Source organism: Bactrocera dorsalis, unplaced genomic scaffold (genome assembly GCF_023373825.1).
Source record: "Bactrocera dorsalis isolate Fly_Bdor unplaced genomic scaffold, ASM2337382v1 BdCtg088, whole genome shotgun sequence".
Lineage (NCBI taxonomy): Eukaryota > Metazoa > Arthropoda > Insecta > Diptera > Tephritidae > Bactrocera > Bactrocera dorsalis.
Genome location: NW_026038139.1, coordinates 30,547 through 57,199, shown reverse-complemented (window position 1 = coordinate 57,199; position 26,653 = coordinate 30,547). Strand labels below are relative to the sequence as shown.

Below are 26,653 nucleotides of genomic sequence, written 5' to 3'. Positions count from 1 at the left end.
CAATGTTTTATATAATTCTGAAGGTAGAATATTTTTAATCTTGTATAAAAGGCCCTCATTCCATACCTTATCAAACGCCTGAGCCACGTCTAGAAATATAGCCGAACAGTACTCTCTGTGCTCAAATGCTTTTCTTATTTCATTAGTAATTCTATTTACTTGCTCAATCGTGCTATGTTTTTCACGAAACCCAAATTGGTGCGTTGGTATTATATTATTTTCGTGGAGGAAAGGAGTCATCTTTGATAGCAACAATTTTTCAAATATCTTAGAAAGACAGGGTAGAAGACTGATTGATCTGTATGAAGACGGCTGTGTTAAGTCTTTCCCAGGTTTGTCTATCAAGATGATCTGCGACTTTTTCCACGAATTTGGATAGTGTCCGAGATTAAGAATTGCATTGAAGAGCAAAGAGAGCACCTTTACGGCAATATTTGGTAACTCAATTAGCATTTTTGGGGTAATATTATCATGTCCTGGTGATTTTTGGGGGTTAAGTTCTTTTATTATTCTAGTAACTTCAGAAGTAGAAGTCCTAATAGACACATGCGACTCGTTTGAGGTATTGGGCAAGGTTGACAACTCAAAGTTGTTCTTTGGGCAATTGGGTTGAAATACCTTTTCTAGGTGATTTGCAAAGCAATTTGCGTTATCCTCATCACTACGTGCCCAATTACCATTCAACTGTCTTAGAGGCATGTTGGAATGTACTGGTGGCTTGAAAGACTTTTGTGCTTTCCAAAGAGAGTTTTGCTTGCGAGAATTTGGACACAGTTTCTTTATATAATTTTCTGTGTTGTGTTCCTTTTCGCGTTTAAGCGCTTTTTTTTAACTTTCGTATAGCAGATTTCAGATAAAGCAGAGTTGAAGGGGATCGATTTAACTGTCATTCCCGCCTAGCTCGCCTTTTCTCATTTACAAGTTTCTCTATTTCATTATTGGTGATCTTTCTAAAACCAACTGGTTTGTTGTTTCTTTTTGGTGTTGCCAATACAGCAGCATTAGTTATTACGTCATTAATTTCTCTTATATTTTCCTCAATGTCTCTTCCTGTATTTATTTTGCAATCAATATTGATGTGGGTGCTGATATACTTTCTATATTTCAACCAGTTAGTTTTATGTGATGTTAGAGAAACTTTCGGCTCAAATATCATGGGCTGTTCGTATAACTTTATTAGTACAGGAGAATGATCAGATGATAAGTCTGTACATGTATCAGCTGTCATAAGCGATCTATCTATATTTTTGACTACAGCAAAATCTATTAAGTCTGGTATTTTTCTTCTATCACTGGGCCAGTATGTCGGCTTACCAGGAGATATTATATCCAGCTTATTATGCTTATTCATAATAGTGTAGGGCAACTGTCGTCCTTTCGGATTAATAAGACGTGAGCCCCAGTACGTGTGTTTTGCGTTATAATCTCCACCTGCTAGAAATCTTTGACCTAGTGTTCCAAAAAAGTCTTTAAATTCGATTTCTGTAATTTTAAAACGAGGTGGACAGTATATAGCCGTAAGGTTTAAGTCACAACCCCGATTTTTTAGTGATATTGTTGTAGCTTGTAACTGTGGTGTAGCATGAGATTCTAGAGCATAGTGGTTTAAGCGATTTCTAATCAGTACTGCCGTGCCACCATGCGCTTTTCCGTCCGGATGATTTGTAACGTATAGTCCAAATCCCGGTATATTGAAATTATTTTTATTTGTTAGATGAGTTTCTGAAATAAGCATTACATCTATATTCCTTTCAGACAGAAATCTGATAATCTCTAATTTATGTTGGTTAACACCATTAGCATTCCATACACAGATATTCAGTAAGCTCATTTTTTACTTATTAAATTTTGCAACATTTGATTTTGTGATTTTATTAAATCTTGGATCATGTTTTGCATGGTAGACATAAATTGTGTCATACACTGTGTAAGATTTATAATCATAGTTTCAATACCTCCATTTGGAGGATTTTGCGGCAGTTGCATTTGCACAGTGTTGCCTTTCACCACATTTGCATAGCTTCCTTGCATATTATTATTGTTAGAAGTAAAATGATTTGAACTTTTTTCTGAGGTTGCTATTATTTCATTACGGGGTGTCTGTAACATTTGCTTACGACATGATTGAATGCCCTGTGACAACTTCGATTTCAAATCTTTATATACGGGGCAACCTCTGTAGTTAGCAGTGTGATTTCCCCCACAATTGCTGCATTTTTTATTTAAATCCTCTTTTTTAAGAGTACATTTAGAAGTAGGGTGTAGATCACCACACACCACACAGACACTGCGTAGAGTGCAATATGCTTTCGTGTGTCCATACTCTTGGCAGTTTGTACATTGTACTGGACCATTTCTCGTGTGGTTCCTCAACGGTGATTCTGCGATGGAGAAGATATTTTAAATTGTAAATCGGGTGTATTTCATTTTTCTTTAATTTGTTAGAATCCGGCATCAATTCTATTTTGAACATTGGTTGTGGGACTTTGTTCCTGTTAAAAATATTTACTACTGATTTAATGCTAAAACCACCTTCTTCTAGTGCTTCTTTAACGTCGTTAGAGTCTACCGAAGACTCTATACCTTTTATTACAACAACTAGGCCTTTTGATCTCTTCAGTTGGTAAGAGTAGTAATTCTTGTTATTATTTGATAGGAATTTTACAATATCCATGAAACTTTTTTCAGTGTATGTTTGAATTTTTGTTTCATCATGTTACCTTTTTTCAAGGGCACAATGTGAAAATTGTTTGTTCCTATTATATTGCTCATTTTGGAAACAAGCGCATTAGAGCTACGCTCACGCAAATAGATTGGAGGGGGTTTGGCATTCACGACCGTGGTGGTACCCTTTGCTTCGTCGTTAGGCTCTTTGCTTAATAAGGCAATTCTGTTGTCATTAAGAATTTCTGGCTTTTTACTGTTTGGCGAGCCTGCTTGAAATTTTTTGGTATTGACCGCTGTTTTAATAGAACTCAATTTCCTTTTTACATTAATGTAGCGATCAATACCAGTCTGAACTGATCGCCCTTTTTTGCTTGGTACATTCATACCTTGCATTTTATTTTCCTTCGCTGTCCGGGTGCTTGCTGGTACCTGCATAGTGGTTGCTGTCAGTGGATTTGTTGTTGCCCGATTGCTGTTTACTGCTGCTTCTGCTGACTGCGCTTGCTGAGTCTCTCTTTCATCTGATCGCTGCGATGACTCATCATCGCCGTTACATTTTTTTTTGCCAGGCGTTGCTTTTGTTGGCTCGACAAAGCTAAAGTAAGCATTTAAGGAATGCCTACGGTTTAGCGGGTGAGGCTGCGAAGCAGTCATTATTGATTGTTTTTTTTGTTTTTATATATTGGTTTTGTGCACTGTTTATTATTAAAAGTTTATGTGCACTGTTTTTTATTTGTTTGTTTGTTTTTATTTATTGTTTGCTTACTTTTTGCGAAAATCAGAATCACGGAGCGAATTTAAAAACACGTCCGTACACTTTGAACACTTTGAACATTATTAACATTAATTTGCAAAATATGCACATGAATTCGTTGAGAATATTAGTGCACACAAATACCGTACACGAAATGCAAACATACACGGTGTTGTTCCCAATTACCTACACTCTCGCCTTAGAAATTTCGAAATTAATATGAATTGAAAGTATTTCTTTAAGTGTATATTTCTGGAAAAAAATATTCTGGGTTTCCTTTTTCTGAATATATTTATCCGAAAAATAAGTCAAAATTCTGCTAAAAATTATGGAGTATTTTTGCACTTTTTTTGATTTACATTGCAACATTTGCCGTTTGCCTTTGCGTAGCATTTACAAAATTTGGTTTGAATTTGTTTTTCTTAATCCTGAAATGTTTGCAATGCTAAGCATATATATTTATTATGATGGAAATATATTTATATGCAATATTATTGAACATTTATGCTATTGCAATTTTAGTGAAAATTTATATCGATGTATAAAATAAGTATATATTATGTAAGTTTTTATTTAAAAATCACCTAATCATTTAGTTAGCTTGATTAGCTGAACATAGCTCTTTTAAAATTTTTATTAGATTAATGATTAATTCATTTAGATTTCAAAAATTAATACTTGGGGAAGTAAATTTTGTGGTCTGATACCTTAAGGTCATTATGCTGCGTTAATCGGGAAAATTAAGTTCGCAAAATACAAATCAACTTTAAGCGTTGGTTTTTAAAGAAGAAAATTTGTTATAAAAGAATCGTAAATCCATATTATTTGCTTCACTGAAATTTAGAGTTTTATGTTAACATAACTAAGTGTTATAGAAAAGCACATAGTTTCTGGAAGAATTCGCGCAACATAATCACGGATTATAGATGGGGTTTGTAGCTGAAAATATTAGGTGCTAAAGATTTTAACCTTCATATTTTTTTTTAAATACTCAGTAATGCCCAGAAAAGCTGGGCGGTGAAACATTGCTTGAGGTGATGACAGCTCTTTTGCTTAGGAAAATACTTTTTGCTTATTAAAGGCTGTTAAACGCAAGTTGTTTTCTGTCCAGAGCGGATATTGATTTTGAATTACATTTACCATAATTATTGTATATGTCAAGACTGCTTTTCACAGCAGGTTCGTGTCTTAAGTCTTTTGTGCCTAAAGATTCTGAGGCTGACAGCATAGTAAAGCGTTGCGCAAATCGTCGACAAGGCAAATGGGAAAAGAGTGTATATGGTACCATATAGTGCAGTGTCCTTCATAAAACTAAATTAACTGAATTTTATTAAAGAACTTTTCTTTTGCATTTCAACTAAAAAATATTAAGAATAAAGCCAAAATCAAGCATTAAGGGTCATTAATATGAGCTCCAGAAACATAGTATTCGCTGTGACTATAGTATAGCCAATGTTTTGTTATACCTTTGGCATGTTTTTTGCATTTTTGCTGAACATACTTGTCCTCACTATATGCTCAGTCTAAGAAAACTGAGATCGAGTAAATAATATTTACAATTAAAATCCCTATTTTTTTTTATTTTTGGTAGTATTTAGTGAAGAAAATGCTAGTTAGCACATTCTAGGCTACAAGGAACACTAAACGATTTTCTATTTGTCTAGAACTGTCACGCAAATACGTCTGCCAAAAAATGTATGGCCTACACATGTGTAAATAACTAGTTGATATGTATGTAAATAAAATTTCACTTTTATAATGGCGTCCGTATGAGAGTTTCATTGCTAGCGAATCAACTAAAGAGCATTACACAACCGTTATGTAGTAAATAGAAAATACTTTTAATTTGCGTTCTTTACTATAGCTACAAGTATATATGTATATATGGATTGTAACGACTGTAGCCGGATGCACGGATGCTATTACTATTAATACTTTACAATGTTATTCGTTAGTTATGTTAATTATTAAAAGCTCGACAATGTTAGAAGCTACATTATGTTAAGTTTACATTTTTGATCATTTTAAATTCATCACAGTTTTACTCAATGTTTGAATACTTATAACTGTGATCCTTTTATATTAACTTTGCTCAATTTGACTATTTAAGTACCCTGTTAATTTGAATTCAGGTCATTCGAACTGCGACCAATAAAGGTTACGCATCTAAAATTCTAAGCTGTGTTTTATGTGTGTGTGTCCATGTCTCTGTCTATATTATTGAAAATACAACATCCCTTACTACTGTCTCTGCTCTGTTGTCTATAATTTCAAACTTATGTGTATAATATGAGTAACTGTAAATCTATATGTGCGTGTGTTTTTATCACAAAAACCACTAAAACACATTCACTGTGTCAATCAAATCACAAAACCTCGAACTCAACACCCAAAACCAAAAAAAAAAAAGAAATTAACACAAAATACAGTCAATTGCGTAATTCTCATTTGCTAATTAAAATAAAATAAAAAATTCCTCTATATCACAAATTTCATCAAAAAAAAATGAATGATGAAAACTGTATCACAACGACCACAACAACAACAACAGCGCGTTCACAATCCGTTGGTCCGGCCGAGCATGTCTCGCCGAAACGTCAACTGCGCTCCGCCAGCACAGCGCCTAGCGCCCGGCTAACGGCTGGCAAGAAGACACCCGTTGTACCTCATCATGCGACAAGCGCTGGAACGGCCGCAAGCGGAACCGCCGTCGAACGTAAGCCACGCCCATGTAAGTAGACGTTGTTGTATAAAGCAAAGCGTACAAAATTGCATTGTGAATTGCAGCGCATCAAAAATGCCATACAATTCATATTAATGTTTATTCTTTACTTACTTACTTTTGTTTATGATTTCTTGCGTTTCAATTTGTTTCTGGCAAATGTGATTCGATGTTTAATTAGAGTCTGTTATTCTAACTGTGCCTTTTATTTATATTTAATTTTTACTTTTTTTACTTTTACTTTTCTAATTTGTTTATTAAATGCTTTTTTTCAATATTTTAATTTCCTTTTGTTGCTTCTCGTTGACTCATTTCAATTTCATTGTTCATACTTCGATTGTCATCATTTCATGTCTCATTTATCATCATTACAATCCAATTCATGTCTCATGATTTATCTCATTTCCATTTCATTACATTCCCTGCATATAGTAGATAGCGGATAGTGTGCTAATTGCGTTAATGGCCCTAAAATACATTCACACATGCGCCGTTTATGTGTTGGAAATATTTGAGAACCACTGTTAGCGTGTGAACTATATGTTAGTTAGTTGTTATTGCTAGCAATATATTATCGAAATAATTTTTTTTTATTAAATTGTGCATATCGTAAATATACCCTCTAGTTTTGCTAGTTTAGTGCGTACTTAGCTGTTAATAGCGGTTTGTAGGTTATGAAATTCTTGTTATATTTCAACTCTCTTTACATACTCTTATATACTCGCTAGTGTTTTCAAACTTCAAATTCCAGCACAAAATATTTTTCTCCTCATTTGTGTAAAAGGAAATGCTGGAACTGCAATTACTTCAGATAATCGTTCGTTGTTTGTATGAATATATAGAAATAGTGTGTATTTAGCTAAGTTAATCGAGTTTCTTCACTACATAATTGTCTATAAATTTAAAATTTTCAAATAAAACACACAAACAATTTCTTTCGTTCGATATTTGTTTTGTTACGACTTTTACCTCCACCACTTACTTACTCAACTCTCAGCATGTCTAAAATATAGTTGAAACATATTTGATCTCCAATCAGAATATGGTAAAATGCATTGTTAATTTTTGTGATTTTGAGTGTCTATTAATATCAAAAATAATTTAAAATGTTACTATTAATTATACTGTTACGATGTGGATGCCGCAGTTTTCTCTTTCAAAAAATATATATTTTATTTTAATCTGCGCGACAATATGAGATCTTTGAAAATGTAATGGTTTCCGAAAATATAGAATTAATTGCATATGTTTTTGAGCGTTTTGTATAACCAAATGAAAAAAAGATGGGACTCAGCAACCAGCGAGCTTAATGTGGAAACCGCCAAAAAGTTAATATAACACGAGATTGTTATACCGAAGAAGAAGAAAACTTTAAAATCAAGAGTAGAGTTTAAGCGGGCGCGTGAAGTCAAACTGCAAAAATATTTATACATTACCTGCAGCTTATCGACGTAATAGATTGCCCACCCTGTAAATTGTGCTATGACATATAGTTTTCGAACAATAAAACTGGCTTTTAAACCAAGCCGTTAAGCCAGTGTGCAAACGTCGGACGCCTTGTATGCAAAGAATAACACAGAAACTTCATATTTAATGGGAAATTTTATCATCATTCGAAAGAACATTCTTTAGCATTTATTCTTTGATGATGATCTTCTTCAAATATTGACCACGGCTATGTCTCAGATCGTCCATTCCTTGAGTCCAATTTTCGATTACTCGTTCGAGGATTTCGATGATGTTTTACTCCAAGGCCTGAATTGAAACGGTGTTATCCGCATAGACTTTACACGTTACATTTTCAGGAAAAATCTAACGATGAAATATCACATGATGTTGGTGACCAATCGACCGGCCAAAAAAGTGAAATTATCTGCTTATCTCAATAAATCCATTGATTCATGTGTGGGAAGTGGCGCCGTCTTGTTGAAACTAAATGTCACCAATTCCACGAGCTTCAATATCAGGCATCAAATAGTTCGTATCGTCATCATTTTTGAAGAAATATAGATCTATGTGTCTACCAGCCCACAAACGACAACAAAACTTTATTTTTTATTGATGAAATATCAATCTTTGAATCTCTTCAGCTTGCTTTTCGTTTCAAATGCGCTGTTTTGCTTGTTTACATATGATCTGAGCCAGAAATGACCTCATCACTGAACAAAATTTGGCTTGAAAACGTCAGATTTTGAAATAACGTTATTGCAAGAAAAAGTTTTTTGAAAAAAGATATATACATATATACATATATATAAGATATATATATAGGATACAAGAAGAAATGAAAAGGGAGAATATTGCTTATATATGCTTCTTTAAAAATAAAAATAAAGTCTAGTTTTATTGCGAAAACTATCGAAAAGTAGTGTCTAATTAGTAACTTAACTCTTTTTCAGTAACGCCTTCTTTTGTTGTGTAAAAATCTAGTTGTGTAAATAGTAAATAACAACTGCTAAAGTATTTTATATAAAACAAAAATATGGAAATAACTGTTAAATACGCGCCAGGCGAGTTGCGCTAGATTAGTGGAAAACCTTATGGATTTGTTGTGAATTAAAGTAAAAGTGTATATAGTTAAGTTTACATTTAAGAATCGGTTATATATATAACATCAAATTTCTATAATTAAAAACAAACGTTTTAGAGTTTGAGAAGCGATTGTCTATTAAGTTTGTCATTCTTTGTAGTTTCATCTGATTTATTCTTCTTATTTTGTAGCCTATGTTCAGGCACGTAGCCAGGGGGGGGCTAGAGGGCCCGAAATAAGGAAATTTTTTAAATAAATCGCAAATAAAAAAGATTTATCACTGACTGAATCTTTTGAAACTCTTATACACAACTCAGCTCAAACCTATAACAGTCGTACGCAACTACGATAGGCGGTGACTGAAAACTTATCAAAAGTCATACCTAAGCGTTGTACAGATTTCCATCTTGATATGGCGAAGTTGGTTGGACAGGGATATGACGGAGCAGCAAACATGTCAGGGCATTTAAGTGGAGTGCAAACCAGGATAAGACAACTGTATCCAAAAGCGCGATATGTCCATTGCGCTAGTTACCGATTGAACATTGCGCTTTCTAATACTATAATACTTCAATACGGAACTGGTTTGGTATTGTCAATGAAATAGAAAATTTATTTAGAAACCATTCAAATGCAAACACAACTTTCCAGGACGTTATACAGAAGCACGCACCAGAAAGCAAAAAAAGACGACTTGTTCGCCTTTGTGAAACAAGGTTTATAGAAAGGCATGAAAGCATTATAAGCTTTGTGGAGCTTTTCAAATTCATTGTACTAAGTTTGGAAATAATTTCGAGTAAGACATGGTCCATTTCGTCTAAAGCATCAGCCTTCTTAGCAGCGGTAGAGAAAAGCGATTTTTTGCTTAGTCTATTCGTCTGTGAGCAATTGTTCAGCTTAACGCTGCCACTGTCTGTGCAACTCCAAGAAAAATCTATGGATTTTGTATCAGCAATGAACCGAACCAAAGAATTAATAAGAACTCTGCACCGGATAAGAGAAACAGCGGATGGTTTTTTCAACGATATTTTCCAAACAGCATCACAAATGTCTAAAGATCTTTTTGACACAGATCTTGTAGTGCCTAGAGTGGCGTCGCGTCAGACTACTCGTGCTAATCCACCTTGCACAACCCCTGAAAGCCACTTCAGAGTTACAATATTTATTCCATGCGTTGATGCTCTGATTCAAAACATGACAGAACGTTTATTAGTGAATGAGGATATACTCTCGTCATTTCAAATTCTACTCCCAGGTTTTGCTGCAATTGATAATGCCGAAGAATTAAAAAATTTAACTATTTACTTCGAGGAGCAAATATCAATGACAGCATTAAAATCAGAGTATCGATTGTGGTGTGCCAGCTTATTAACAATAGATCCAACCATAGAAGTGTTGAAATTACTGCAACATTGCGATGCAACGTATTTTAAAAATATTCACTACCTGCTTACAATTTTAGCAACTCTTCCAGTGACGACCGCTTCCGTTGAAAGAACTTTTTCAACCTTAAAAAGAATAAAAACTTTACCACGCAGTGTGATGGGCAATGAGCGGCTGAGTGCACTTGCTGTTTTGCAGTGCACTGGGATATTAAAATAGATCCAGATGAAGTAATTAATGATATGCCAAACAAGAAGAAAAGAAAAATATTACTCATTTAAGTTACAAATACCGAATCATTTAAGTAATATGTATATGAATTTATATTGTTTTTTTAATAAACAGAAAATTTAAAGCTTATATATGTTTTTACTTCAGCCCCTCCCGAAATGAAAAGTTGGCTACGGGCCTGCCTATGTTGGTGTACTCTTGTTTCTGTTTTGTTTTGCTAAATTTATTTTCCATTTGACTTGGTTTCCTTCCACATTTTTGTTGTAGTTTATGCTAGATATTTTATAAACACAAAGTCTTATCGCAGCTGAGTAAAAAAAAATTATTTGTTTTTGTTTTTTTTTCGATAACTTATGTCTCCAACAACAAAAACACTACTACAAACAAACTGCTAACATTTTTACAGCCACCCTATCCACCACACTCCATTTACGTACGAAGAGTAGTTCCCTACCACCGCCCAGCGGCAGAGCTCAGTCAGCTTCTGCTACTGCGGCTACCACTACTACTACAACTAACGCAGCAACTGCAAAACAGTCGAAATCCACACACGAATCCACGAAATATCCGAAGTCCAGTCAGCTGTGCAAAAACTTCACACAAACTGCATACGGTATGCCGTTATTGCGCAAGAAAGATAAAGACAAGACAAATTTGATAAGTCTTGGCAACAGCAGAGCTGGTGAGACTCGCGCCGTCAAAGCGCGCCCGAAGTCCACAGGTGCTGCCATAAATGTAACAGCAAGTGGTGCAAAGCCCGCCAGACCGGTTTCCCTCACCGAGGCCACACTGCTGCCAAGTAAGGCAGCTACGACCACAAAGGCGACCACGGCTAGAATCGCCACTAATGTCGCGAAAATTGAAGCAACAACAACAAAATCATTGGAAAAAGAATTGAAAAGCGATAAGGAAACACCGAAAACAGCAGCAACAACAGCAAAAGCTCCAGCTCCAGCTGTTGTCGCAGGCAAGGACGCCGAAGGATTGCAACCAAAACAAAAGGACACTTTAATGCCACTCAAAACGGCAGATCCCATGATGACTAGCGTATTCGGCGCGCTACCAAATGTTGGGTCTGACAGCAAAGATGTCTCAAATCTGATGACCGCCAGCGTGTATGGTCAATTCGGTGGCAGTCGCGTCACTGCTGATCCCATGTTGACGAGTGTATTTGGACAATTGCCGGCTGGAGCGGTTGCCAGAGACGCTGCACGCAATATTGCCGTTGGTGGTAGTGGCAGCGGTGGTGGTGATGATGTTGGTGGTGGCAGTGGTGTTGGTATGGTTAGTGGTGCTGGTGGTGGTGGTGTTGATGTCACAGCGGTCAAAACCGTTGAGCCAGTATTGGCCAAAAATCTCACCTTGACTGGCTTAACGGTACCATACGCGCGGGATCATAAGAAATCCGGTGAAAGTGAGTAGAAGAAGCATTTGCTGACTTAACTACAACAAAACATACAATCATCTGCATACACACTTGTACTCAGCTCTGTATATGAGTACAAGTAAGTTTGTGTGTGTGTGTGTGTGTGCATATTTAAATAAGTAATCGTACTAACTCTAGTTTGGTTTTGCAACAATTAACCATAATCAAATACGATATGAAACAATTTCAAGTTTTAAACATTTTTAGTCGTTCCAAGTAAATAAAGGTCAATGAAAATTATGCCAGTTTACAGTTATTTAACAAACACATAATCTTTTATTTTGTTTATATGTAAATATGTAGTTGACGCACATATGTGTCTGTATAAATGTTGTAAAGTGTGCCAATGACAACTTATAATAGCATCGATACTAACCTTATTGACCCGCACTAATGTCCAGAAGGGGTTATGCCGTTATTAGATAATATATTCCGCAGATATTAGAGAAACGTACTCAATATTTCAATACTTGGTAGTATGTGTATATTTTAATGTCACCTAAAGAATTGCATATGTATTTGTGTGTGCGTGTGTGTATTGCAATTGTGCTTTCGTAATATGCGTAAAATTATAAATATTTTTTTTGTAATTACTAAAGTTTGCTCTTAAATAATATGATTAGTAACATAATGCGTTCTTAAAAAGGATTTTCAAAGGAAATTGAAAAAGTAATGAAGGTCGGTTTTTACCTACCGGCGCAACGTGATTTTTACGCCCACATTATTTAAGTTTAACCAAAACTAGAAAACTCTCTTCAGTTTCGCATGGGAAGCAAACTTAGAACTCTATTTTTTCAGCTCTTAGTGCTTAAACACTTCAACGAATATATATATCGTTACCCAAAATGAAAAACACCGTATCTTTAAAAATAAATCGAAAATTCCAGATATAACCAGATATATAACCAATATATAAGTAATATATTTGTAATATATAACCGATATATAAGTAATATATAACCGATTTATAACCATTTTATAACCAAAGCTCATATTTTGTTTCAATATGAGTTATTTCTATTATGTCGTTTTTCCTTCGCCTTTAAACTTACGAAAAGTGGTGTTGAATTTTAAGTGACTATATGAAGATGCGTTGCCAAATAGGGGTTGTCAAAAAAGTCTTGCAGTATTTTCGCTAGTTGGCGCTGAAAGCGCGTAGTTCTAGTTTTATTCGTCGCATCGGGTCATGCTATATCTTTTTGGAAAGCTCATTTCACGCGCTAACACGCGCGTTTGATTGATTGTCGTTTCTTTTAAGTCGTTCGTGAGTTATAGCGTCGCAAACATGGAGCAAAATAAAGAGAAAATGCGGCATATTTACAGTACTACTACGATAAAGGCAAAAATGCTTCTCAAGCCCCCAATAAAATTTGTACAGTTTATGGACCCGATACAGTTTGCATTTCCACCGCACAACGATGGTTTCAATGTTTACGTTCTGGTGTAGAGGTGGTCGAATTATCGCCACGCTCCGGAAGGCCTGTCGTCGAAAATTGCGATAAAATCGCTGAATTGGTCGAAAGAGACCGGCATAGTAGTCATCAAACCGTTATAAACCATTTGAAGATGCTTGGAGTCACTAAGAAGCTCGATGTATGGGTGCCACATGAATTGATTCAATAAAAATACCGCAAGACTTATGTGACAACCCAATATAAGGCTGATTTTGGATACACTGGAATATTATTTCAATTTATTTATTTCAATATCGGAATACAAAAACAGGTGTGTAATATTTAGTATTTAATAGAAATTCGCGCATAAAACCACAGTAATAGTCACATTTATCGATATGATTCGGTCGAATTTCTAAACTTTGCTTTGTCTTTTCACAGTATACCGAATTCAAAGTTATATAAGATTCTACTAGTATGCCTTTAAAAAATTCTTAGATATATGTATGAAGCTGAAACTTTAATCTATTGAAATTCCTTACTGCCAATTCTACCATTTATTGTATTCCTTGTAAATATGAACTTCGATTAAGAAACAAACTAATCAGACATTAATACAACTTTTGACTTTGGCCCGATATGACGGTATTTGACATTAACTTTCCAAAGGGTATTTTATCAATTGTTGATGGGAACTTTTAACATAAAACTATAGAAATTTCCACAAAAATTAGTGTCTCAGTTAATTTATGAAAATGATCCTATACAAGCTAAGCATAGAACTACAAGGTCAGAGGTATAAAAAATGACACACTCTATTTTATTTGTGCTTGAAAAGAAAACAAAAAATAAATATTTGCAACCAAAAGTCGTCACATTTTATTCAAGAATATGCTTTGTGTTATTTCAACTTACTATTGTATCCCAATTTTCCTGGACACTCACCTGATTGCAATTCACATATGTATATTTGTAGTTAGTGTTTAAATGTTTGTTACAACTTTCTAGTTTGCTCTTTCTAAAAACTATAAAATAATGAACTTAACATAACTACTAACACCAAACTAATTTCGTTGTTAAAATATATATAAAAACTTAGGTATAAAAGTTAACTTATTACTTTACTAAAATAGCATAGGTGATAGATACATTACATTAAAATCTTATGATACAGACCTTAACCAAAAGAACACTCTAATTGGGTTCTCAAAATTTTCTTAACATATCATTTAATTAAAATCTGAAATCAACCTAAATTAGACACATTTAATTGGCCACAAAATCGGTTTATTGATTGAGAGTAAATCATATGTGCATAACATACACGGTATGTATGTATGTATATTAATTTGAAACACATATATCAATCATCCACACACACATAAACATTAAACCCATTAAGTATAAATAAGTGAGTTACAGTTTTGTTAGCCAAATTGTTGTTGAGTTTTTCGTAATTCAGTTCGAAAATATTGTTTCATATACAACTACTATAACTGTGTGTAAATATCTACCGTTATGTCTGTTCTACAGCTAATGCCCTGTTTGCTGCATGCTCAACCAACCAACTAACTGTCCACTAACTGCAAATTAACCTATATACAAATATTTCTCAGTATTAAAAGCTGATTGTGACTTGCTCTTACGTGTATATCCACGTTTCTTCTTTCGATAAGCAGGCTTTATTGCTATCCTTCTTCTAACTAATTGGCGGCTTAAAACTTGAACCAGCGCTTTGTGAACCTTTATGCTTTTTTACCAACTAACCACTAACTATTTTTTTTTAATTTCGCCCTGTTTTCGTGTCGCTTCGTTTGACTCTTGCATTTTGGCGCTTTTTATTGCTTAAAATGCTCTAATAAATACTTGTGTTAATTTTTTTAATAATAATATTTTTTTTTAAACCTTTTCTTTCAACTAAATACATATGTTACCTAATCATACCCAGTTTTGATGAGTTATAAGTGAGATTTATTTTCAATATCGATTTACTAACCACAAAACTCTAACCATAAAATTTGCTTTCCATCAGCTACGAAAAGAAACTATTTAATATACAAACTATAAAAATATGTCTAAATTAATAATATAAAACAGTTAAATTATTGTAGGTTACTTTAAACGTTAAAATTTGTGCATTTTTTCCGTAGCAAAAGCTTTTGCTAACTTGTTTACTTCATTATTTGATTTTCCGCTCTTCCCCTACTACTACGTATAATCACTTACGTCGTAGACGATGCTGAAGATGGGCGCGATACTGCTATATCTGTGTCGAGTTGCAGCCCACAGCCGGCGCCTGAAATACCTGATGAGCCTATTGTTAAGTCGCCACCAGAGCCTACACGCGTCAAATCGCCAGAGCAGATATTAATGCGCTCGCCGGATCCGGTCAATTGGACCGTGCCACTGGATACAGGGAAAACATTCACTGTTACGCAGAACGTGAAAGAGGGTGAGTAATTCTGTATATATGGATTCTAATATGTATGGAAATATATACATATATATCGACAATCGTTAGCGAACCATGTAACCCGCTAATATATCTTTCATAGTTCTCACAAAATCTCTCAATAAAATAAAAATTTGACAGATCACGTGGGATTTCAGACATGGTGTCAAAGAGAAAGATGCTCAGTATGCTTTGACATTTCATCATGAATAGACTTACTAACGAGCAACGCTTGCAAATCATTGAATTTTATTACCAAAATCAGTGTTCGGTTCGAAATGTGTTTCGCGCTTTATTTTGTTCAGCGATGAGGCTCATTTCTGGTTGAATGGCTACGTAAATAAGCAAAATTGCCGCATTTGGGGTGAAGAGCAACCAGAAGCCGTTCAAGAACTGCCCATGCATCCCGAAAAATGCACTGTTTGGTGTGGTTTGTACGCTGGTGGAATCATTGGACCGTATTTTTTCAAAGATGCTGTTGGACGCAACGTTACGGTGAATGGCGATCGCTATCGTTCGATGCTAACAAACTTTTTGTTGCCAAAAATGGAAGAACTGAACTTGGTTGACATGTGGTTTCAACAAGATGGCGCTACATGCCACACAGCTCGCGATTCTATGGCCATTTTGAGGGAAAACTTCGGACAACAATTCATCTCAAGAAATGGACCCGTAAGTTGGCCACCAAGATCATGCGATTTAACGCCTTTAGACTATTTTTTGTGGGGCAACGTCAAGTCTAAAGTCTACAGAAATAAGCCAGCAACTATTCCAGCTTTGGAAGACAACATTTCCGAAGAAATTCGGGCTATTCCGGCCGAAATGCTCGAAAAAGTTGCCCAAAATTGGACTTTCCGAATGGACCACCTAAGACGCAGCCGCGGTCAACATTTAAATGAAATTATCTTCAAAAAGTAAATGTCATGAACCAATCTAACGTTTCAAATAAAGAACCGATGAGATTTTGCAAATTTTATGCGTTTTTTTTTAAAAAAAGTTATCAAGCTCTTAAAAAATCACCCTATTAATATATGTATCTTTCATAGTTCTCACAAAATCTCTCAATAAAATAAAAATTTAAAGTTTATAACTTAATACTAGCTTACGAGTATTTCGAAAAATACATATATTCTAAATATGCTATTTGGTCTCATTCACAGGTGAAAACTATAGTCGGCCACAGAGCGAAATAAAGGCTTCGACTCCGGTCGAGAAGCCACCACCACCACCACAATCGGCACCGCCACAACTAACCGAACAGGCTAAAATGGACGGTAAGCCTTAAAGTCGCTTCTACACAACAAATAAAGAAAAATTTCAAAAACGCTAGCAAACTTAAGCCAAACCAAAAAAATTGACGTATCTCGTAAGAAATCCATATCAAACTCAGACCAGCTTCTTAACGTATTCGTATTATTCGCTACTCATCATTACATTGCGCCAATAGTCAAGTAATTTATCTTTATATATATAAATCTTCTGACCGTGTGTTTGCCTTGAGATTGCTCCTAAACGGATGGGCCGATTTTGATGAAATTTTGTCTGTACGTTCAAGGAGATTCGGGAAAGGTTTATGTTTACAATTTGGTCCACTGGAAAATGTTTTTTAAATTATTTTTTCATTTTTAATCAATTTTTAATTTTGTAATGTTTGATCGATAGATGGCGCTACCATCGCAGTATCCAATATTCAAACCTTAAATTGGCGTAAACGTGTATGAAACAAAACGATGCCAAAGTAAAAGGCGATATCGTTGGATATATATCATTATGAGGAAAAGTCGGAAAATTGGACATTTCTAAAAAGTAAATTTTTTCCATACACATTTTTTTTTCAATTTTTGTTTATTTTGTTTTTCAATATTTTGATTTGTAAATTATTTGATTCGTTCAATTTCGGTCGCTTGCTTTTTTTTCGTCTATTCAAAAGAAAAATTATTGAAAATTATTCAGTGAAAACTTTACGTGTGTTTCACACAAAGAGGTCAATTGCAGATTGAAATTTGTTACGAAGCCACCAAGAGGTCGACCTAATATCGGTCGGTGTTCTTTTTGCCAACAAAGTATGGCAGGCCAAGGCAAGGCAAGGCAAGAAGTACTCCCAGGATGCGGAGACATACGTTCGGAATTATAATTCGCGGTCAATCAGCAAGTGATCGTCACGATGTTACAGCACGACTTTTCCTACAACAGTTACGATGTTTGATTGTCTTTATCTTGAAGCAACGTATATGTGGTGCTGTTGGATGAGATGTACTTTGTTGAGTGGCAAAAACCTCTATTTTGCATGCACACATTCTTCTTTGGATGATGGTTACACCATAATATGATTCATGGACCTTGCGGACATTACAATCCCACTTCGGTTTGTATGTCTGACAATAAATGCACGAAACACTATTCACTCTGCTTTTCTTTCGGAAGCACAAACTAGAAATGGTAGATATCAACTCTATCGGCGTCGCTCACCAGATAACAGAACGTTCAGCATTCAACTTAGAAGAGTGAATATCGAAGTTGACAACACATGGATCGTACTGTATTCACCATTATTGTCTAATTCACATTCAAAACTCATATCAGTGTTTAGTATTGCAGTTTGGTGAAATCGATAAAATACGTTTGGAAATACGTGACCAAAGGAAGCACAACTTTCGTCAGTGATCCATTTGCAAGGACATTCGGAAATACTTTGATATTATAATTGGATGCATCGTCGAAGAAATAGTTACGCAGAAAGCAAGGCCAACCAGTAGATTGACATCCAGGTGTCTTATTAACTAATGCATTAGGACGAATTTACACAATCCACCCGAAAAACAACGATTGTTTCTACCTTCGGTTGCTATTGATTAAGGTACGCGGTTCAACTTTATTTGAGTCATTGTTTACTGTGAATGGTATATGGGAATATGTGAAAGTTTTGGAGAAGTAAGCCAGCAATTACAAATGCTGGAACACGTTAATCACTGGAATGAAAATGAAGTTCGCATACTTTTCGATATAAAGATTGTCAAAGACATTTTACATCGTCTTCGCTAAAAATTGGAAATGGTACAATAACGGTTGATACTTCCGGTGGTTCGATATCAATTCCATCTTCCCTTTATCAATTCACGAAAGATGAACTCATCACGAATGTTCGGACATTGGCCAAATTATCGTAACTACGATTCCTTAAGTGCACGCGCAATGTTAGCTGCCAAAAATACCGATGTTGATGACTTAAACTGGAAGATTCAAAGTCAAATTCCGGGAGACTTGCGTTCATACAAATCAATCGATCATCTTGACAATGACGACGACGCCGTCAATTATCCAGTGAAATTTCTAAATTCTTTGGAGAGGCTTGGTATGCCACCGCATCATGTGCGTCTCAAAGTTGGACCTGTCATTATTATGTTTCGCAATCTTCATGCACCGAAACTGTGTAATGAAACCCGACTGATTGTGAAGCACCCATCGAAAACAAGGGCGCAGAATGCTTGATTGTACGAATTCCTTTGAGTTCTAACGATTTGCCATTTCAGCTCAAATGTATTCCGTTTCCAGTGAAAATTGAATTTGAGATGACGATCAACAGGATAGTCGCATAGTGGGTGACATAAATTTGAAAATGCTATGTTTTTCACACGGCCAGATATAAGTGGCGTGCACACGAGTTGGAAAACCATCTTCTCTGTACATTAACGCACCGGGACAGAAACCAAAAAATGTTGTTTATCAAGCTGCGTTACATTGAAAAAAATGTAGAAAAATCTCAATTAAATGATATCAACACAATATGAATTTTCATTTCAAATTTCTTTTCATTTCAAAGCATATAATTTCACGCAGGACAACGGCTGCGGGGTCAGCTAGTATATATATATTTACTTTATATATACATGCATACATATAATAAACTGCAAATCAAATTAAATCAAATCAAGCAAAAAAAAAAAAACAATCTAAGAACAAAGTTGATATAATTCAAGTAAATTAATTAAGTCAAAACTTAAAAAAAGAATCACTGCAAACAAAATTCAATGCAAAAATCCACAAAAATAAATAAAATTCCAATAACAAAAAAAAAACAAACAAGCATTGGAATACGTTTAACACTTTCGTAACTTTCCCCCCCACACATATACACACACTTGTACATTGATGGCGAGTGCAGCCTGGAAACATGCCGAACCGAAGATGGGCACCACAAGTCCAACCGGTACCGTTGGTGCTGGACGCTCAATTGTCGCCACGCAGCCAACCGCTGGCGCTGGTGGTCTGCCATCACCTCCACCATCGCTGGCATCAACAGCAATAGCAACCGGTAAGCCAGTGCCTGGCTCAACATTGCGCTGCCTCGATGACCCCATCTTCGATGTGGACATTGGCCATTTGGGTGGTGGAGGTGGTGGTGTTGGTGGTGTCAGCGCTGGTGGCGGTGGCAACACTTCGTCATCGTCCACGTCGACCACCACGGCGGTGACAGCACGCACCACAGCGAACGATGTGCTAGAAAAGGCTCGTGACCGTTTCGATCGCTTCTGGGGCGGCAGCAAGGAGGAGCATGTTTAAGTTGACGCTTGTTCGAAACCAATTACAATGAAACAATGTTTATTTCAAATGAAAGACGCTGGTCGAAATGATGTTGGTGATGATGTTGATTATTTTGATGAAAATGTAATTGCTATCAAAGCAACGTAGGCCGCACTGAGGTTAGAGTTTTGAGGTGGACCGCATGAAGTTCAGCTGAGATTTTTATACTCAACGAGAGACACAGCCGGTTAGTCAAATTCATTAAATAACTTTTATAATAATTGCAATAACAACTAATTACTATTAAAATGTGTAACACAAAGTGAATATGTAAAAACAAAAGCAAATACAACAATTAAGCGAATAGAAAAATCAGAAACACGAAACATATGTGTGAAAAAAACTAGCATAGAATAAAACAAAGAAGACAAGCAAATATGTAATAAAAGTTTTTAGTGCAAAGTACTTGCATGAAAGTCATAGCAATAATATGAAAATCTAAGTATGCAGTGTGTCAAACTATATACCTTCACAAACACACACACACATAACCACACAAACTCTTACTACAGCGCAAATTACACGCAAGCAAACACTGTGTTAGCGTTGCGCTCTTTAATGCCACACCAATTGACACACTCGCGCTATAAGCCATGACAACATTAGAAAAACTAGATATTTTATTAAATTAACAAATCAAATCTTGTCATATACTCGTATAACTAAATAGTTTAATAAAATGCATATGTATGTGTTGGAATATTTCATTGAAAAATACACAGGGTAGCAGGATTTCAATTCATAGTTTTTACTAAGTCTACACGCAGCTAAATGAAAGATGTTTTTAAATTAAGTCATAAGCAAAAAACTGTTGAAACATCAAATTGAAGATACCAAAAAATAAGCCTGGATGTCGCTTCATAAGCTTAACTGACACAACTTCAGTTTATTTCAGCAGTGAAGTACATTTTGTTGCGAAAGAATAAAATTTATTCGGAGCGAAAGAGTGTTTAGTATCTTCTGTTAAAATTTTGAAATTAACCAGAGCAATTAGTTCGAATTATTTAAATTTAATGTTTAATGTTAATGAACTCGTTGAGAATCCTAATAATGTTCGCCGTTATTATAGAACGTTTTTTGAAGGAACAAAATTAGCATGAAAAATATTACATAAAATTTAAATTAATTTATATATAATACATATGTTGTGTTTGCCACTTAATTCGCGGTAAATTTCATTAAGCAAATTGTAGCAATTAGAGTTGTCGATTTCTTTTCTTCGATAATTTAGTAGCATTTAAAAATAATTTTTTTCCAAGAGACTCAAATGCACTCGAATGAAAGATACTACGATAAATGTGTATTAATTTCATTAATTAGTAAATTACTATATTAAATATGTAATAATTTAATTAATTAGCAACTCAAATTCTATTAAAATTGTCGATGAAAGTATAAAACATTAACATATGGACATTAAGCGCAATTTAATCCTTATTTTTGAGTTTCTATGATTTACATAAAGTTTAACAAAATTTCAATACAACTTTTCTGACATGCCTGAATCACCAAAACTATGTAGAACTACAAATGTAGATATAAGTACTACTGGAGACTTCGGATATCGTAGCAAAAACCAACAAAGAGGCTTGGCTTCCAAAATGCTGCTTTTAAGAAACTTACGAAATAAAGGCAAATTTAAGAGAATTTAAAATATGGTATTGTGAGACTGCTGGTTTTTTCAACTTTTTTTCTATCGACTTTGGCCATTTAATGCGTTGTAGTTTTGAAATATTTATAGCGAATTCGAACCTAAGAGCTTCTTTCAGTCAAGGTCTCTTTCAAATTGAGTATTTTCTATATCTATTCCGACTACATGAAGCCTTGCCAGACAGCAGTCGAGTTCGATGAGGGCAAGTTTTTACTCCGATTGCAAGCAATATAATTTAAAAATAGCTACCGTTATTAGTGGTTTTTAAAACCTCAATTGCTTAAAACTCTTCAACGACATTTCTCTTCATAAGAGTTAGCTTCTACAAAATCGCAAGGCGCCCAACTCGAGGTCATTTCTAAGGCATAGAGTCAAAGTTTTCTAATCTTTTAGTATTGCTTAGAAGAGAAATGATCTTACGTAATAGTTCATAATGAGATTGATCATCACTTGAAAAAGAAAAAAAAATACGTGAAAGACACTTGGAAACTTGCTGATTGTTAAACAACTGACATTTCGTTAAAGAGAGTGTAGTTTCTTCAGAGAATTTTTTAGATAAAAAGGTTGAGCCTTTCCAGAAGAAAACACAGGTCCGACGTTATTAAAGTTCTTAACCGAAATTTCGGATTTAAGTTCCGAAAAGCCACTCATTGATTTTATTAAGTGAGAAAATTATACGAGAATTATACATACAAATCTTTTTGACTACCTTTTCATAAATCGGCATTCCATGAATCAGATAATTATATTTTGTTGTTAAACTTCAGACCTACATTACAATTACATAACCTTACTGAAAGCTAACTAAATGTTTGGGGAATATAAACTCAACATATATGTATATGTATATTTAGAAAATGTGTTCAATTGTCTAAGAACTCATTAATATTAAGCTCAATACGCATGTACTTATGTATGTAAAACTCTAAAATAGTTGTCTTTAATTTATAATACTTTTGGTAAATTAATTAAATGTATGCCAATGCGAAATATTTCTTTTGCAGCTTAAGACAAATATAAAGACAAATTGAATTTGTGCGCAAAACAAGGAAGTTTTTATTGTTAATTACAAAGAGCAAGAGAGTAGGAAGACATAATTATTGAGAGGCTTTATTTTAAGTTTGAACTACTTCGTTTTTTGTTTTTTTATAGAGAAGATTTAATTTAAGAGGTAAATATTTTTTTCCATTCTATCCATATTTTTTATTAAAAAATGAAATACCTGAAGAAATAACAAAGAAAATATTATAAAAAAAATCAAATACTTTCTATTTTTATGTTTAAATTTTTAAAATTTTTTATTTTGTTTTTTCTTTGAAATTAGTTTATAAACACGAGCATATGCGGCAACTAAGATAAACAATTAAAAATATTTTTTTTATTTATTTTTTTAATTTTTTAAATTAATTTATCATTTATTTTTTTGGCCATATTAGCGGAATATATTAAAAGGTGTCGTTAATGAGTGACTTGGAACACTTGCTATTAATTAGCTCACATTGTTGCATTAAGAGACACACATACATACATATTAATAAAAATCGTAATCAATCATCATCAAACCAAAAACATCATCATCACTTCATATATGAAAAGTAGGCATCAAAAAAAGACCCGTCCAAAACATAGTATATAAAAAATACAAGCTTAAACAACTATAAGGAAACATTTTTGAACTAAATAACTAAAGTAAATTTAGGTGCAACAAAAGTAGAGAGATAACTACTTACAACCTCTAAATAAATAACAAAAACAAAAACGCATGCATATACATATATATATGCCAATTATGTATACATACATATATGTTTTACAACAGGGTTGTATTTCAGGGTGAACATTGCAAAGTGAAAGTGTTCGCCAGTTTTAAATTTTTTTAACAAAACACAAAAACATACTTGCATAACAGCATGCCAGCACTTTCTTATATAAACAATACAATAATAATAACAAATATATGGTATGCAACGGCGCGTTTGCAACAAATGTGTGGGGAATTTTCATGTTGAAAAGCTAAGCATATTCATATTAAAACAAAGATCAAGAATATGCAATTGTTGTTTTGATAATTTTGTGGTAGAACTCTGTGGAAATAAGCGCATAAGTGAGACATTATTATTAAAAAAATTTGAAAAATTATGTGGGTCAAAATACCATCACTTATATATGTAGATGATTTCGAGACGGCGAGTGGATTGTGAACGTACTATTGAAAATGTCAGACAAAATTAACCAAAACAATTGTTTATGGCATTTACTTATTATGTAAGATAATCAATAGTTTCGAAAAAAGCACTAAAATAAAAATTAAAATATTTGTAAAAAGAATGTTTTAATTAAAAACCTATTTTGAACAAAAAAACTAATGGAAGCTATTTTTGTTATTAAACGCTTGCAAAATATTTCAGCGCAATTTTTTTGTAACAACTGGTTGGTTCTCTAAATGAGCTCCTGCATAAATTACAATTTAGTTCAATATTGATTTAAAGCTTCCTAATTATTATAGAGTTTGACAAATATTTTGATAAAAAAGCAAGCGCCAACATTTTTTTAGCGGAAATAAATATTTATTTATTAAGCATCAAGTAGCCTTTATGTAATGCCTCAATCAATGCATATAAAATAATTGTTATATTTGTTATAGATGTAGTACTAATACCGCTTGTGCATATAAGAATTATTTAAATAAAAGTTTGTTAGCGTTTATTAGCAAAACCTGGGAGTGTGACAGATGTTTTTTTTTTCATTACATTAACGTTGCTTCATACTAACGCTGAGGATTGGATATGTTTGTCTGTAACTTGGCGGACTTTGCGATATAATGAACTTAAAGTGAGATTTCAATACTTGTAAATTTATGATTTATGATTTTTGTTTTAAGATTTATGATTTAGGATTAATGATTAATAATTTATGATTTATAATTAACGATTAATGATTAATGATTTATAATTTATTTTCTATGATTTGTGGTTTAAAGTCTTAGGAGAACTCTTACAAACGATCAAAGTGGTTTACGGTATGTGTAAGGAAACTGAATCGAATTTCAAGTAAGAAAAGCGTTATCAACATGAAACAGTTGACAAAGTATTAAAGTATAAAGAGCGTAATGCTTTAGATTATTAAAATTTTTGCATGTTAAAATATCACTCATTATTTACCGTAATATAAGTGAAATAAAAACTCTCTATATGTAACATACTAATAAATTATACTTATAGTACCACATATTATTGATCGGCAAGTTTAATAAATAGTTCAAGCTAAAAAACTAATACTGGAGTTATTTGACATTGGACAACTTTATGAGCGACTGAAATATAAGTAAAAAAAAAACATATTTGAGAAGGCTTACAAGTATACACATTTGCATAGAGTCTGCTAAATAATTACAAGTTGCAAATTTGTTGGATTTATTTGCATAATAAGCAGGGTAAACTTATATCGCGCCTACTTCTTTCCTAATTTCATTAATTTCTTCGGACCTTATTGAAAATCTCATTGCCACAGAGCTGACAAGACGAAACTATAAAATGGGTGAATCCGCAGATAATAGAAAAGTCGAAAAATGGATTGAAAAAATATAAGAAATTTATTTAAAATAGTAAAAAAGCATAAACTCTAAATAACAATACAAATTCTCAATAAAAGTCATACTAGAATAAGAAACAACAACAATAAATGAATTGCAATGTTTTAAAATCTAGTTAGTGACAGCAAAATCAATTTTTTTCACTGGCAAGAAAAAGCATAACTTGAATACAAAGATCAAGCAAGCAAACCAATAAGAAATCCATAGATTAGTAACTTAGGCACAACGGAGAGATCACGTATAACTTTGAAAACAGATGCGCATGCAGTTCGATGTCTAACAATATACTAAATGTATGTAGGTACTCATAGTAGTTCAATAGCTAAAGAAATACTAAAATTTAGAAACCATAAATCTGTAAAAGAAAAATTTAAAATAGAATAACTAACAAATGCCATAAATATAAAAAATTAAAATAAATTCCAAGTGCGGAAAATTACTGAGAGGATTGGAGGATTGCTTACAATTCTATGCTGTTGTATGTATTGTAGTGAACTAAGTACTAAGGCAAAAGTGAAAGAAGTTAAGAGTAGGTGCATATGGGAAAAAGAGAAACCACTTTCAAGTTCTAGTATATACTACAATACTATATAGCTTTTCAGCGAGAAACACATGATTCTTCAAATTCCATAGAATTGGCTGTTTTTGCTGTACACAATCGTCAAAGCAGCCTGTCTAAGTAGCTGCGAAAGTCCGTTGGAAAAATCTGTATTTCGGGCTCATATTGACTCATATAGGCTTTTGTATAATAATACAGCAGCCGATTCCATATAAAAGGCTTTCGGAGTGCACTCTTTTAAATTGAGTTGGAACAGGTTTTCTATTATTTTTAACAGTGCTATATTTCGCATGGTGACTATACAGGCATTTATGCCAAAAATAGACTAGACTGCATAGATTTAAACTTCTGGGTAGTCATAGTGCCGTGTCGCAACTTTTTGTATCCCACACAAATACAAACACCCTTTGGGAAAAAATCTCTAAGATTTTTCTCTGCCACGTAAACATTTTAAAAATGGAATCTGTTAAAGTTTTACAAATATTATCTTATTTTTTTAATAAATATTTCAGTTTGATTATTTTTATTGGTACGTTTTGAATATTTAAAATAATGCAAGTAAATAAAAAACAAAGAAACATTTAAAAAGCGATACTAAAAATTGAAAGAATTCAACAAAAAATATGCATAAAGCAATTAAGCAGTTTGTGTATCAAAAAACTAAGCAAACCTTAAAAGTCAAACTTTGCAAAACAAGGAAATAAAACACTG

General features: G+C 33.8%; 1 protein-coding gene across 1 annotated transcript; it reads left to right on the top strand.

The window, feature by feature from the left end:
* Positions 1-5,593: 5,593 nt before the first annotated feature.
* LOC125775316 (mucin-5AC-like) lies at positions 5,594-26,543 on the top strand. The gene is made up of 5 exons (XM_049461733.1): positions 5,594-6,152; positions 10,694-11,701; positions 15,341-15,559; positions 16,720-16,833; positions 19,722-26,543. The coding sequence occupies exons 1-5, from the start codon at positions 5,927-5,929 to the stop codon at positions 20,117-20,119; spliced, it is 1,965 nt and encodes a 654-aa protein (XP_049317690.1). The 5' UTR covers positions 5,594-5,926; the 3' UTR covers positions 20,120-26,543.
* The last annotated feature ends 110 nt before the right edge of the window (positions 26,544-26,653 follow it).

Bases quoted from the DNA above. Each gene is read 5' to 3' on its own strand.
- LOC125775316 (XM_049461733.1), top strand. From the start codon at position 5,927: ATGAATGATGAAAACTGTATCACAACGACCACAACAACAACAACAGCG. The intron at 6,153-10,693 runs GTAAGTAGACGT...ACATTTTTACAG, and splicing joins CGAACGTAAGCCACGCCCAT to CCACCCTATCCACCACACTC. The intron at 15,560-16,719 runs GTGAGTAATTCT...TCTCATTCACAG, and splicing joins TACGCAGAACGTGAAAGAGG to GTGAAAACTATAGTCGGCCA.